Source organism: Ovis aries, chromosome 1 (assembly GCF_016772045.2).
Source record: "Ovis aries strain OAR_USU_Benz2616 breed Rambouillet chromosome 1, ARS-UI_Ramb_v3.0, whole genome shotgun sequence".
Lineage (NCBI taxonomy): Eukaryota > Metazoa > Chordata > Mammalia > Artiodactyla > Bovidae > Ovis > Ovis aries.
In genome coordinates, this window is record NC_056054.1 from 104,621,072 (window position 1) to 104,637,538 (window position 16,467).

Below are 16,467 nucleotides of genomic sequence, written 5' to 3' on the forward strand. Positions count from 1 at the left end.
AGACTGTTTCTACAACGGCTTTTCTTTTGTTTTTCTCTTCTGTTGTTGGCTTGTATCTTGTGTGTTGAAGACTTTTTACCCAGTTGTCTGGTAATCCTTGACTGGTCAGGTCCCAACAGTAAACACAGGTACACACAAATCAGGATAATTACAGGAGGGTTTGTTTCCACAATGGCTGTTTACAAAGGCAGAATGGAGTAGCTGGATCTGGTGGAGAGACACAGGGAGCCTGAGGCAACCTCACCCCCCTCTGCTCCTCCTGTTTTCTTCCCGACTTCCACTTTGACCCAGTCAACCGGAAGCTGGAGGGTATGGGAGGCCCTAACCCTAACCCTAACCCACCCATCCACACCTGGGAGCTTCCCCAAGCAAAGGGCAGGACAGAGGAGGGGTGTGGAGGAACTGATGAGAAATATTTGACACAGGAACCAAAATGCTGACTGGAAGGAAGCTCTGTGTGGTGGGTAGCTGAGTGGGCTGTTTACTGGGAGAATTCCCAAATATTTGAATCTCTGGCTTTTCTCCTCGGGCTCATCAGATTTCCCGGAGAAGAATCTAGCAGTCCGTTTCTAGGGGGAGAACTGGTCTGGCCCTTCGTGATCTGGTTGGTGAAAGGAGCGGGGAGCGGCAGACCTCAGTGGGCAGCATTCAGTGCACACACAGTCAGTCCCAGAAGCCACGCCTGCGCTCTCAAACGTGCCTGGTGCCCTCCAGTTCAGAGGCCCTGCTTTAGCTTATTGGGAGAATAGACCTGCAGGCTTTTGTGGAGTGAAAGGAGAGCAGTTACCCCATAATAGAAGGTAGAAGGGGAGATGAGAGAGCTGCCTCTTTCAACCTACCCCTCCCTTGGTCTTCCCAGGTAGCTCAGTGGTAAAGAATCTGCCTGCCAGTGCAGGAGATGTTAGAGACTTGGGTTCGATCCCTGAGTTGGGAAGATCCCCTGGAGGAGGAAAAGGCAACCCACTCCAGCACTCTTGCTGGGAAAATCCCATGGGCAGAGGAGTTTGGCAGGCTGTAGTCTATGGGGTCTCAAAGAGTTGGACATGACTAAGCACACACCCCTTCCCTATTTCTATCTCTCTCTCTCACACACACACAAACAGACACACACACACTTGTTTCAGAAGTGAAGAAGTGAAGTCGCTCGGTCATGTCCGACTCTTTGCGACCCCATGGACTGTAGCCTACCAGGCTCCTCCTTCCATGGGATTCTCCAGGTAAGAGTACTGGAGTGGGTTGCCATTTCCTTCTCCAGGGCATCTTCCCGATACAGGGATCGAACCCGGGTATCCCTCATTCCAGGCAGACGCTTTAACCTCTGAGCTGCCAGGGAAGCCCTTGGAACTGACAACTGATGAGCTTTTTGAGGATTTTGTGAGATAAATTGATTTTCCCTGCTGGCAGTTTAGGATCTGGCTTTCTCAAGTTGGCCAAGTCATCTACACACAGGTGACTTTCTGGTTCCTGGTTTCTCAAGCCTTCTTTGACTGAAACATAGTATGTAGATATATATGTATGGAATTGAGGGAGAAAAGGCATCCTGTGCCAGAGTGTGAAGTGTTCTGAGGAGACTGTATTCCGATCCAGGGGCTGTGAGTTTGGGGAAGGGAGCTCACAACTGCGACCTAGCTGTGTGGGCCCTTTGGCAAGTATATCAGGGTACCGATTTTGAATTGGCTCCTGTGTGCTGACTCAGTAGGGTGTGTGGCAGCAAGCAATGAACTATAAAGTATAATGTTGTATGTGTTATTTTTCAAACACAGCCAGAATTTTCCTGTCTATGCTTTATGCTTGTACTGTTGCTTCTGCTTGAAATATTTTCTATCTTCTCCCTCACTTCTCCATTTCTCATCTCTATCTTTAAGGTCCATCTCAATGTCAACTCCGCTATGAAACTGCTGCCCTCATACTGAATAGGAACTCCCAAACCCTTAATGATGTTCACTTTTTTCTCAACTCCATTTCTGCCTGTATTTGCCAGAGAAATGGAGCTATTAGGGTCTGTGACTTACATTGCTATCCACATATGGATAGATGCATATATCTACTGTGTGTGTATTATCTCTGTTTATATCCCATAAGAATCTCTTTTAATAAGGTGATTTATTATATGCAGTTGGTTCATGTGATTTGAAGGCTGACAGGTCCTAAGATCTGCACAGTGAGCTGAAATAAGCTGGAGCTCCAAGGGAGGTGATGTGTGTGTGTGTGTGTGTGCGCGTGTGTGACTCAGTTGTGTCTGACTCTTTGCAACCCCGTGGACTGCAGCCCACCAGGCTCCTCTGTCCATGGAATTCTCCAAGCAAGAATACTGGAATGGGTTGCCATTCCCTTCTCCAGGGGATCTTTCTGACCCAGGGATCGAATCCAGGTTTCCTGCACTGCGGATAGATTCTTTACCATCTGAGCTTTAGGTATACTGACAGTATTGTGTAAACGTTACCACTGTCTATTTCTAGAACTTTTTCATCCTCCCAAACGGGAACTCTTCATCCAGTAAACAACAACTCTTCACTCCGCCCTTCCCCTAGACCCTGGTAACCTCTATTCTATTTTCTGTCTCCGTGAATTTGCCTGTTTTAGGTACTTCATGTAAGTCAATGGCACCCCACTCCAGTACTCTTGCCTGGAAAATCCCATGGATGGAGGAGCCGGGTAGGCTGCAGTCCATGGGGTCGCTAAGAGTTGGACACGACTGAGCGAATTCCCTTTCACTTTTCACTTTCATGCATTGGAGAAGGATGGGCAACCCACTCCAGTGTTCTTGCCTGGAGAATCCCAGGGACGGGGGAGCCTGGTGGGCTGCCGTTTATGGGAGCGCACAGAGTTGGACACGACTGAAGCGACTTAGCAGCAGGAGCATGTAAGTGAAATTGTAATGTTTATCCTTTTGTATCTGGCTTTTTTCACTTAGCATAATGTGGTCCAGTTCATCTATGTTGTACCATTTTCTTTATCCATTTATCAATTATGAACATTTGGGTTGCTTCCACCTTTTGACTATTGTAAAACACTCATATACGAACATGAGTGTATATATATATATCTGTTCTAGTTCCTGATTTCCGTTCTTCTCGATATATAATAAGAGTGAAATTGCTAGATCATATGGTAACTCTACACATGGACATCACCAGATGGTCAACACCAAAATCAGATTGATTATATTCTATGCAGCCAAAGATGGAGAAGTTCTATACAGTCAACAACATAAAAAAGACTGGGAGCTGACTGTGGCTCAGATCATGAACTCATTACCAAATTCAGACTGAAATTGAAGAAAGTAGGGAAAACCGCTAGACCATTCAGGTATGACCTAAATCGAATCCCTTATGATTATACAGTGGAAGTGAAAATATGTTTAAGGGCCTAGATCTGATAGATAGAGTGCCTGATGAACTATGGAATGAGGTTCATGACATTGTACAGGAGACAGGGATCAAGACCATCCCCGTGGAAAAGAAATGCAAAAAAGCAAAATAGCTGTCTGGGGAGGCCTTACAAATAGCTGTGAAAGGAAGAGAAGTGAAAAGCAAAGGAGAAAAGGAAAGATATAAGCATCTGAATGCAGAGTTCCAGAGATAGCAAGAGGAGACAAGAAAGCCTTCTTCAGCGATCAATGCAAAGAAATAGAGGAAAACAACAGAATGGGAAAGACTAGAGATCTCTTCAAGAAAATTAGAGATACCAAGGGAACATTTCATGCAAAGATGGGCTCGATAAAGGACAGAAATGGTATGGACCTAACAGAAGCAGAAGATATTAAGAAGAGGTGGCAAGAATACACGGAAGAACTGTACCAAAAAGATCTTCACGACCCAGATAATCATGATGATGTGATCACTAATCTAGAGCCAGACATCTTGGAATGTGAAGTCAAGTGGGCCTTAGAAAGCATCACTACGAACAAAGCTAGTGGAGGTGATGGAATTCCAGTTGAGCTGTTTCAAATCCTGAAAGATGATGCTATGAAAGTGCTGCACTCAATATGCCAGCACATTTGGAAAACTCAGCAGTGGCCACAGGACTGGAAAAGGTCAGTTTTCATTCCAATTCCAAAGAAAGGCAATGCCAAAGAATGCTCAAACTACCGCACAATTGCACTCATCTCACACGCTAGTAAAGTGATGCTCAAAATTCTCCAAGCCAGGCTTCAGCAATATGTGAACCGTGAACTCCCTGACGTTCAAGCTGGTTTTAGAAAAGGCAGAGGAGCCAGAAATCAAATTGCCAACATCCGCTGGATCATGGAAAAAGCAAGAGAGTTCCAGGAAAACATCTATTTCTGTTTTATTGACTATGCCAAAGCCTTTGACTGTGTGGATCACAATCAACTGTGGAAAATTCTGAAAGAGATGGGAATACCAGAACACTTGACCTGCCTCTTGAGAAACCTATATGCAGGTCAGGAAGCAACAGTTAGAACTGGACATGAAACAACAGACTGGTTCCAAATAGGAAAAGGAGTACGTCAAGGCTGTATATTGTCACCCTGCTTATTTAACTTCTATGCAGAGTACATCATGAGAAACGCTGGACGGGAAGAAACACAAGCTGGAATCAAGATTGCTGGGAGAAATATCAATAACCTCAGATATGCAGATGACACCACCCTTATGGCAGAAAGTGAAGAGGAGCTAAAAAGCCTCTTGATGAAAGTGAAAGGGGAGAGTGAAAAAGCTGGCTTAAAGCTCAACATTCAGAAAACGAAGATCATGGCATCCAGTCCCATCACTTCATGGGAAATAGATGGGAAAACAGTGGAAACTGTCAGACTTTATTTTTGGGGGCTCCAAAATCATTGCAGATGGTGACTGCAGCCATGAAATTAAAAGACTCTTACTCCTTGAAAGAAAAGTTATGGCCAACCTAGATAGCATATTCAAAAGCAGAGACATTACTTTGCCAACAAAGGTCCGTCTAGTCAAGGCCATGGTTTTTCCAGTGGTCATGTATGGATGTGAGAGTTGGACTGTGAAGAAGGCTGAGCGCCGAAGAATTTGATGCTTTTGAACTGTGGTGTTGGAGAAGACTCTTGAGAGTCCCTCGGACTGCAAGGAGATCCAACCAGTCCATTCTGAAGGTGATCAGCCCTGGGATTTCTTTGGAAGGAATGATGCTAAAGCTGAAACTCCAGTACTTTGGCCACCTGATGCGAAGAGTTGACTCATTGGAAAAGACTCTGATGCTGGGAGGGATTTGGGGCAGGAGGAGAAGGGGACGACAGAGGATGAGATGGCTGGATGGCATCACGGACTCGATGGAGGTGAGTCTGGGTGAACTCCAGGAGATGGTGATGAACAGGGAGGACTGGCGTGCTGCGATTCATGGGGTTGCAAATGTCGGACACGACTGAGCGACTGAACTGAACTGATGGTAACTCTTTGTTTAGTTTTTGAGGACCTGTCAAACTTTTCCACAAAGGCTGCATCATTTTCTGTTTCCACTAGTAATGCTCAACGTTAGTTTCTCTGCATCCTCACCAGTACTTGTTATTTTCTATTTTTTGATAGTAGCCATTTTAATGGGTGTGAGGTATCTCACTGTGCTTTTGATTTCCATTTCCCTTATGATCAATGGTGTTGAATATCTTTCCTGTGCTTATTGGAGAAATGTATATATAAGCCCTTTGCCCATTTTTGAATTGGATTATTTCTTTTTGTTGTTGAGTTGTAACAGTTTCTATATCTATTCTGAATATTAATCCCTTATAAAACATATGATATGCAAATATTTTCTCTCATTCTGTGGGCTCTCTTTTCATTCTTTTGATAGTGGCCTTTGATACACAAAGGTTTTTACTTTTGATGAAGTTTAATTTACCTATTTTTTCCCTTTTGTTTGCTTATTGTTTTTAATGTCATATCCAAAACCAATATCATGAAGATTTTTCTGTATTTTTTTTGGCTACACTGTGAGGCATGTGGGATCTTAGTACCTTGACCAGGGATTGAACCCATGACTTCTGCAGTGAGAGTTCAGACTCTGAACCACTAGGGAAGTCCTTTCTGTATGTTTTCTTAATTTTGAGTTAAATTTTTGTATATAGTGTTAGGTAAGAGTCCTTCTTTCTTCTTCTTCTTTTCTTTTTGTCCACACCTCGAGGCTTGCAGGGTCTTAGTTCCCGAACTAGGAATGGAACCCAGGCCATGGTAGTGAAAGTGCCGAGTCCTAGCTCTGACCACCAGGGAATTCCTCCTGACTTCTTCTTGGTTACTGGTTGATTTTTGGCTGCCTTGGGTCTTCGCTGCTTTCTGTAGCTGTGGCGTTGGGTTCTTCTGTTTCAGAGCATGGGCTCTAGGGTGCACGGGCGTCAGTGGTTGCAGCACGCGGGCTTAGTTTCCCCACAGCCTGTGGAATCTTCCCTGACTAGGGATTGAATCTGTGATCCCTGCACTGGGAGTGTGGAGTCTTGACTACTGAACCACCAGAGAAGTCCTTTTTGTACATTTTCTTCATATTGAATTAATTTTGTATGTGGTGTTAGGTAAGAGCCTTTTTTTTTTTCTCACTGTGAGGTTTGAGGGATCTTCCCCACTAGAGGATTGAATCTGGGCCGTGGCAGTGAATGTGCTGAGTCCTAACCACTGGGCCACTGTGGAATTCCCCTGACTTCTTTCTTTTACATGTGGATATCCAGTATTCCCAGTACCATGTGTTGAAAAGACAGTCCTTTCCCTGTTGAATGGTCTTGGCACACTTGTCAGAAAATCAGTTGACCATATCAACTATTCACTCTTCAATAACACTGAAGAAAATAAGTTGACCATGGATATAAAGATTTATTTGGGGGCTCTCTAGTCTATCTCATTGATCTGTATGTCTGACCTTCTGCCCGTACCACACTGTTTTGATTGCTGTAGCTTTATAGTAGTTTTGAAATTAAAAAGTGTAAGTTTTTCAATGTTTTTTTGTTTTTTTCAAGACTGTTTTGAGTATTCAGATCATTTGAGATTTCATATATATTTTAGGATGGGTTTTTCTATTGCTTCAAAAAGTGACATTGGAATTTTGATAAGAATTGCATCAAAACTGTAGATCACTTTGGGTAGTATTGTCATCTTAACAGTATTAAATCTTCAAATCCATGAACACAGGCTGTATTTCCATTTGTTTAGGTCTCAATTTCTTCCAGCAATGCTTTGTAGTGTTCAGTATACAAGCCTTTTGCCTTGTCGGTAAAATATTTTACTTTTGTTCTTGTTATTGTAAATAAACTTGTTTTTCTAAAATTTTCCTTTTCTAATTGTTCATTGCTGGTATATAGAAATCCAACTGATTCGTGTGTGTAAAGTTTGAATCTTACAACTTTGCTGAATGTATTTATTAGCTCTAATAAGTGTGTGTATGTGTGAGACAGAGAGAAATCTTTAGAATTTTCTTAACAAATAAGGACATATAGTCTGTGAGCAGAGGTAAATTTACTCACTCCTTTCCAATTTGGATGTCTTTAATTCCGTGTCTTTGCCTAATTGCTCTGACTAGCACTTATTATAGTACTAAGCTGAATAGAAGTGGCAAAAGTGAGCACCCTCATTTTGATCTTGATTTTAGGGAAAACCAATGGCAACCCACTCCAGTACTCTTGCCTTGGAGAATCCCGTGGACGGAGGAGCCTGGTAGGCTACAGTCCACGGGGTCGCAAAAGAGTCAGACATGACTGAGCGACTTCACTTTCTTTCTTTCAACACTGAATATGATATTAGCTGTGGGTTCTTCATATATGGCCTTCATTCTCTCTTCCACTTTGATTAAAATAAAGACTCTTGAATAAGGTCATGAACATTCATCTGTTTATTCATGTAATAAATATTTATTGGGTGTCTACTCTGTACCAGGAAATTGTTTTATGCCCTGAGGATACAGCGATGACTCAGTAGACACGGTGCCGATGGGAAGGCAATAAGTGTTCCAAGCAAAAACAGAGAGGCGTGACAGATGTGGACTAGTGTGATGAATGTATAGAGAGGCAGATGTATTTGACATCTGGGCTGCAGTGGTGTCAGGAACTGGATGACAGAGAAGAGAAGGAGGAGTTGAGGTGGGTGGGAAAGGTCCCCGAGGTAGGGAAGACAGGAGGGAGATGAAGTAGTGAGAGGAAGAGGATGGTTCAGTTTTGAACACATTGAATTTGAACTGCACATGAGAAGGTGAGATGTCAGGTAAACAGTTGTACGTGCTGATAGGGAGAGAATGTTTGGGAGAAAAATGTGGCCGAGGGAGCAATTTCAACATTGAAATACCATACTGAGGAGGAAGAACTTACAAAAGAGACCGAGAAGGAGAGACCAGGAAGCTGGGAGGAAAGCGGGACAGTGTGGAAGCCGAAAGAGTGAATTAAGAAGGAAGGAAGGGTAAGTTTGTCCAAGGCAGCTCAAAGGTCGAACATAGTAACCCTACAATATGCTTTTGCATTTCTTAATCTGGATGGCAGTACACGGATATCAATTGTATGATTCTTTTCAGCTTTATATGTAAACAATATGTGTGTGCTCAGTCACGTTCGACTCTGCCACCCCATGAACTGTAGCCCGCCAGCCTCCTGTGTCTATGGAATTTTGCATGCAAGAATACTGGAGTGGGTTGCTATTTCCTCCTCCAACTTAGGGATCAAACCCAACTCTCTTGCGTTTCCTGCATTGGCAGGCGGATTCTTTACCACTGCGCTGCCTAAGAGAGTGGCTGTGTTGCTTGAAATTTAATAAAATTATATTCAGCATGATCCAGAAATGTGTATAATATCTGTAGCAAAGAGACTCATGAAAATGGCCAGTATAAGTAATGTTTTTTCCCTTGGAGGAAAGTTTCAGTTAGTAAAAAAAAAAAAAGATACGACATTCTTCTTTCCTAAGTGACACTCATCTCCAGGGGATGGGCAAGGTGTCACACAGGCTGCTTGTTATCATTATCAGACTAACAGCCCCTGAGTACTTTCTGGGTATCAGGACTGAGATAAGTAACCTCAGAAAGTTTTCTCAGTTAATTCTCACAATAACCTTGTGCAGTAGAAAGTCTTCCTATTCCCATTTTACAGATAAGGAAAAATGAGGTTGGAGAAATGGGGTTTAGAAATTGTCCAAGGTCCTCAGCTAGTCCGTGGCAGAAGTGGAGTTGAATTTGGGCAATTTGGCTCAAGACTCTGCTTACACATATGTCTACACGGATGTGTACTGCAACGCATAGAGGAATGATTGCTAAAGAGCTAGCTAATGGACACAAACGGAGAAAACGATCAGCGATGTGAAGGGTAATTATTACTCAACCCTTATTCTGCGAAAATCCAGAGTGTCACACAGCCTCTGCTGGGAAGGACAAGAACAAACAGCTCACATGTACCTGTGAAATCCAAGTTTAACTATCTTCCAGGAAAAGTGAACCGGCAAACAGAGGCCCCAGGCCTGAGAGACTCCTGCTGATGGCAGAAGCAAACCAAGCTGGAACTGGGAAGTCTGCTGGTTAATTGTTCTCCAATCCAGAACACTGTCTAACCCATGAAGCTAGAAGGGGCCTCAGTTCAGTTCAGTTCAGTTCAGTCGCTCAGTTGTGTCCGACTCTGCGACCCCATGGATCGCAGCACGCCGGGCCTCCCTGTCCATCACCAACTCCCGGAGTTCACTCAGAGAATGTCTAATAACCAAATTCTATTGCAACCTGTTCATTTTATGGGTCATGCAATGAGATATAATTTTAAAAATACATTCAGATGGACTCTTCAGTCTAGAAAAAAATGTGAGGAAAGTTTACTTTTTGTCTGGAAAAAAATGTACTTGAAGAAAATTTATGTTTTTTAAACAAACACTCATATAGGGCCTACCATGTGTGAGGCATTGTTATAAACATTTCACATGTGTTATTAACAACTCTCATAAACATCCTAGGAGGGTGGACTTCCCTGGTGGTCCAGTGGTCGAGAATCTGCCTGCTAATGCAGGGCACGTGTGTTCAATCCCTGGTGGGGGAAGACCCCACGTGCCAGAGAGCAACTAAGCTCATGGCCGCAACTACTGAAGCCGGAGCACGGGAGCCTGTGCTCCACAAGAAAAACCACTGCAATGAGAAGCCCGCGCATTGAAGGCAAGAGTAGCCTCTGCTGTCTGCAAATCAGAGACAGCCCGCATGCAGCAACGAAGACCCAGCGCAGCCAAAAAAAAAAAAAAACAACCCATAAAGAAAAATTCCTATGAGGGTTTTTATTTCTATTTTACAGATGGAGACACTGAAACACAGTGATGTTAAGTAATATATCTAAGGACTCACAGCTAATAAATGACAGAACTGGAAGCTGAACCTAGGCAGTCTGTTCCAGAGTCTATGTACATAGAATTATATTGTATATTGCATTTTTTCTTTACCAGAGAATTTTTTTCTTAATTTGTTTATCTTTAGTTGAAGGACAATTACAATATTGTGTTGGTTTCTGCCGTACATCAACATGGGTCAGTCATAGGTATACACGTGTCCCCTCTCTCCCGAGCGTCTCTTCCACCCTGTCCTACTCCTGTAGGTTGTCACAGAGGCTCAGTTTGAGTTTCCTGAGTGTTTTATCGCATTTTAAAAGATCCACACTCTAAGCTAGATCCTTTAATAACATGGGTCATCTCCCTTTCTCATGTACGCAATAATGCATCTATTTAATATATCTGAATTTTCAAGCCCCTAGTTTGTTTAATTTTATCATTGCGATGCTTTTTAAAAAATACAGTAAAATTTACACCATATAAAATTTACCATTTTAACCATAATTAAGTCTGCAGTTCAGTGGCCTTAGGTACATTCACCTTATATGCAACCATCACGACCATCCCTCTCCACAACTCTTCATCTTGAAAAACTGAAGCTCCATACGGAGTAAATAATACCGTCCATTTCAGTTTCTCTTCAGCCCCTGGCAACTGCCCTTCTACTTTCTGCCTCTGTGAGTCTGAGTACTCAGGGCTCCTCAGGTAAGCGGAGTCATACAGTTTTCGTCCTTTTGTGTCTGGTTTATTTTACTGGACACTGTCTTCAAGGTTCGTTCATATAGTAGCATCTGTCAGAAGCGCTCTTCTTAAGACTGAATATTTCATTTATAGAGATACCACATTTTGCTTGCCCATCCACACATAGATGGACACTTGAGTTGTTCCCACCTTTTGGCCATTATGAATAATGCTTCTGCGAACATGGGCACATAAATATCTGCGTCCCCGCTTTCATTCTCTTGTATATACGCCCAGAAATGGCGTTGCTAAATTATATTTCATTTTAATTGTGCTGCTTCTTAGTGGCTTCCCTGGGGGCTCAGCGGTAAAGAATCTGCCAGCCAATGCAGGAGACGCAAGAGAATTGGGTTTGATCCCTGAGCTGGGAAGATCCCCTGGAGAAGGAGATGGCAACCCACACCAGTACTCTTGTCTGGGAAATTCCGTGAACAGAAGAGCCTGGCGGGCTATACAGTCCATGGGGTCGCAAAGAGTCAGACACAACTTAGCGACTGAGCATGAGCACCTGCTTTTTAGCAGATACAAAATTATAACACTCCATAAATATTACCAGAAAAGGGAGATTTTATAACCCCTTTCTGAGAATGCTGCTAAAAGAATCCCTTCTCAAAGATGTGAGATACACACTCACATAGACACATAGAGAGTGGATATAGTAGAATATACTCAGCCATAAAAATGAAAGAAATTTTGCCATTTGCAACAGCATGGATGGACCTAGAGGGTATTATGCTAAGCGAAATAAGTCAGACAGAGAAAGACAGACACCGTATATTATCACTTACGGTGGAACCTGAGAAAATGAACAAATACAAGTAATAAAGCAGAAACAGACTCACAGATATAGAGAGCAGACTAGCGGTCACCAGTGGACAGAGGGGTAGGGGAGAGGAAAGATAGGTATGGGGCAAAGAGGCACAAACTACTATCTATAAGATAAACAGGCTACAAGGATATATTGCAGAACACAGGGAATATAGCCATTATTTTATAATGACCTTAAATGGAGTATAATATATAAAAATACTGAATCATTGTGCTGTACATCTGAAACTATAGTAAATCTCCTACATACTAATGAATTCTGTTCTGTGGACGCTTTCATAGATCCAAGAAAGTTAGCCTAGGTCCCCAACTAACACAGTAAACTGTATAGTACATACTATCAGTTCAGTTCAGTTGCTCAGTCGTGTCCGACTCTTTGCGACCCCATGAATCGCAGCACGCCAGGCCTCCCTGTCCATCACCATCTCCCGGAGTTCACTCAGACTCATGTCCATCGAGTCAGTGATGCCATCCAGCCATCTCATCCTCGGTCGTCCCCTTCTGCCCCCAATCCCTCCCAGCCTCAGAGTCTTTTCTAATGAGTCAGCTCTTCGCATGAGGTGGCCACAGTACTGGAGCTTCAACTTTAGCATCATTCCTTCCAAAGGAATCCCAGGGCTGATCTCCTTCAGAATGGACTGGTTGGATCTCCTTGCAGTCCAAGGGACGCTCAAGAGTCTTCTCCAACACCACAGTTCAAAAGCATCAATTCTTCTGTGTTCAGCCTTCTTCACAGTCCAACTCTCACATCCATACACGACCACAGGAAAACCATAGCCTTGACTAGACGGACCTTAGTCGGAAAAGTAATATCTCTGCTTTTGAATATACTATCTAGGTTGGTCATAACTTTTCTTCCAAGGAATAAGCGTCTTTTAATTTCATGGCTGCAGTCACCATCTGTAGTGATTTTGGAGCGGCAGCTGCTCAGGCACAGGAGGGCCTAGAGGAGCTATCCCACGTTGATGGTCAGGAACAGCGGCGGTAAGGAGATACCCTTCGTCCAAGGTAAGCAGCAGCGGCTGTGCTTTGCTGGAGCAGCCGTGAAGAGATACCCCACGCCCAAGGTAAGAGAAACCCAAGTAAGATGGTAGGTGTTGCAAGAGGGCATCAGACGGCAGACACACTGAAACCATTCTCACAGGAAACTAGTCAATCTAATCACACTAGGACCACAGCCTTGTCTAACTCAATGAAACCAAGCCATGCCTGCAGGGCAACCCAAGACGGGTGGGTCATAGTGGAGAGGTCTGACAGAATGTGGCCCACTGGAGAAGGGAATGGCAAACCACTTCAGTATTCTTGCCTTGAGAACCCCATGAACAGTATGAAAAGGCAAAATGATAGGATACCAAAAGAGGAACTCCCCAGGTCATTAGGTGTCCAGTATGCTACTGGAGATCAGTGGAGAAATAACTCCAGAAAGAATGAAGGGATGGAGCCAAAGCAAAAACAATACCCAGCTGTGGATGTGACTGGTGATAGAAGCAAGATCCGATGCTGTAAAGAGCAATATGGCATAGGAACCTGGAATGTCAGATCCATGAATCAAGGCAAATTGGAAGTGGTCAAGCAAGAGATGGCAAGGGTGAACGTCGACATTCTAGGAATCAGCAAACTAAAATGGACTGGAATGGGTGAATTTAACTCAGATGACCATTATATCTACTACTGCGGGCAGGAATCCCTCAGAAGAAATGGAGTAGCCATCGTGGTCAACAAAAGAGTCTGAAATACAGTACTTGGATGCAGTCTCAAAAACGACAGAATGATCTCTGTTCGTCTCCAAGGCAAACCATTCAATATCACGGTTATCCAAGTCTATGCCCCAACCAGTAATGCTGAAGAAACTGAAGTTGAACAGTTTTATGAAGACCTACAAGACCTTTTAGAACTAACACCCAAAAAAGATGTCCTTTTCATTATAGGGGACTGGAATGCAAAAGTAGGAAGTCAAGAAACACCTGGAGTAACAGGCAAATTAGGCCTTGGAATGCGGAATGAAGCAGGGCAAAGACTAATAGAGTTTTGCCAAGAAAATGCACTGGTCATAGCAAACACCCTCTTCCAACAACACAAGAGAAGACTCTACACATGGACATCACCAGATGGTCAACACCAAAATCAGATTGATTATATTCTTTGCAGCCAAAGATGGAGAAGCTCTATACAATCAACATAAACAAGACCAGGAGCTGACTGTGGTTCAGATCATGAACTCCTTATTACCAAATTCAGACTGAAATTGAAGAAAGTAGGGAAAACCACTAGACCATTCAGGCATGACCTAAATCGAATCCCTTATGATTATACAGTGGAAGTGAGAAATAGATTTAACGGCCTAGATCTGATAGATAGAGTGCCTGATGAACTATGGAATGAGGTTCGTGACATTGTACAGGAGACAGGGATCAAGACCATCCCCATGGAAAAGAAATGCAAAAAAGCAAAATGGCTGTCTGGGGAGGCCTTACAAATAGCTGTGAAAAGAAGAGAGGTGAAAAGCAAAGGAGAAAAGAAAAGATATAAGCATCTGAATGCAGAGTTCCAAAGAATAGCAAGAAGAGATAAGAAAGCCTTCTTCAGCAATCAATGCAAAGAAATAGAGGAAAACAACAGAATGGGAAAGACTAGAGATCTCTTCAAGAAAATTAGAGATACCAAGGGAACATTTCATGCAAAGATGGGCTCGATAAAGGACAGAAATGGTATGGACCTAACAGAAGCAGAAGATATTAAGAAGAGGTGGCAAGAATACATGGAAGAACTGTACCAAAAAGATCTTCACGACCCAGATAATCATGATGATGTGATCACTAATCTAGAGCCAGACATCTTGGAATGTGAAGTCAAGTAGGCCTTAGAAAGCATCACTATGAACAAAGCTAGTGGAGGTGATGGAATCCCAGTTGAGCTGTTTCAAATCCTGAAAGATGATGCTGTGAAAGTGCTGCACTCAATATGCCAGCACATTTGGAAAACTCAGCAGTGGCCACAGGACTGGAAAAGGTCAGTTTTCATTCCAATTCCAAAGAAAGGCAATGCCAAAGAATGCTCAAACTACCGCACAATTGCACTCATCTTACACGCTAGTAAAGTAATGCTCAAAATTCTCCAAGCCAGGCTTCAGCAATACGTGAACCGTGAACTCCCTGACGTTCAAGCTGGTTTTAGAAAAGGCAGAGGAGCCAGAAATCAAATTGCCAACATCCGCTGGATCATGGAAAAAGCAAGAGAGTTCCAGGAAAACATCTATTTCTGTTTTATTGACTATGCCAAAGCCTTTGACTATGTGGATCACAATCAACTGTGGAAAATTCTGAAGGAGATGGGAATACCAGACCACCTAACCCGCCTCTTGAGAAATCTGTATGCAGGTCAGGAATCAACAGTTAGAACTGGACATGGAACAACAGACTGCTTCCAAATAGGAAAAGGAGTACATCAAGGCTGTATATTGTCACCCTGCTTATTTAACTTCTGTGCAGAGTACATCATGAGAAATGCTGGGCTGGAAGAAACACAAGCTGGAATCAAGATTGCCGGAAGAAATATCAATAACCTCAGATATGCAGATGACACCACCCTTATGGCAGAAAGTGAAGTGGAGCTAAAAAGCCTCTTGATGAAAGTGAAAGAGGAGAGTGAAAAAGTTGGCTTAAAACTCAACATTCAGAAAACGAAGATCATGGCATCTGGTCCCATCACTTTATGGGAAATAGATGGGGAAACAGTAGAAACAGTGTCAGACTTTATTTTCAGGGGCTCCAAAATCACTGCAGATGGTGATTGCAGACATGAAATTAAAAGACGTTACTCCTTGGAAGAAAAAAGTACATACTGTAATAGATTTCTAATACTTTTCACACACATGTGTGTTAGTCACTCAGTTGTGTCCAACTCTTTGCAACCTATGGACTGTAGCCCACCAGGCTCCTCTGACCATGGGATTCTCCAGGTAAGAATCCTGGAGTGGGTTGCCATTCCCTTCTCCAGGGGATCTTCTGACCCAGGGATCAAACTCGGGTCTCCTGCATTGCAACAGAGTCTTTACGGTCTGAGCCACCAGGGAAGCCTTTCACACAAGTAATACATTAAAAAACAAACATGAAAAATGAAATATTTTTAACCCTACAGTACAGTACCTTGAAAAGTACAGTAGTACATATAGTGCAACAGCTAGCAAACAGGGGGTGGCATCGAGTGAACAGGCGAAAGGAGTTACTGACTGGAGGAGAGAGAGGAGGTGGGAGATGGTGCAGCTGAAGGGTCGTCAACCATAGGAGACAGAGGGCAAGCTGCAAGCTCACTCACACGTGATAGTGATGGCACAGGTTCTGGTTCCTCACTGGATTCACTTGTCTACCCTTTTGCTTCTGGAGCCCCTGGGCTTGAAATAAACATCCTGTCGTACCCTGTACAGTATTGCACAGGAAAGTACACAAAAGCACAGCCACTTGCAGAGGACGCACTTTTGTGATCACGTATGCAAGACACGAGAGCTGACTTACGTGCCTGGACATGGGAACGGACACTCGAATCTTTGAAAGTTCAAAACTTGAAGGTTCGTATATAGGCGACTTACCGTAATATAATACTATAAATCTACTATACTTTAGTTTAAAAAAATCCCTGGGGGCTTCCCTGGGGGCTCAGTAGT

At 43.2% G+C, this 16,467-nt stretch overlaps 1 protein-coding gene across 3 annotated transcripts in view; it reads left to right on the forward strand.

The window, feature by feature from the left end:
* The first annotated feature begins 8,296 nt into the window (after window positions 1-8,296).
* Window positions 8,297-16,467, forward strand: part of IL6R (interleukin 6 receptor) — a 67,527-nt gene continuing 59,356 nt past the window's right edge. Inside the window, exons 1-3 of one of the 3 annotated variants that reach the window (XM_060414729.1) lie at window positions 8,297-8,354; window positions 12,670-12,815; window positions 16,231-16,371. In XM_060414729.1, coding sequence (XP_060270712.1) covers window positions 16,329-16,371 — 43 coding nt within the window. In that variant the 5' untranslated portion in view covers window positions 8,297-8,354; window positions 12,670-12,815; window positions 16,231-16,328. Of the gene's footprint in view, window positions 8,355-11,288; window positions 16,372-16,467 lie in introns of those variants that run through there. The other 2 variants (XM_060414733.1, XM_042254709.2) reach the window with 2 other exon arrangements.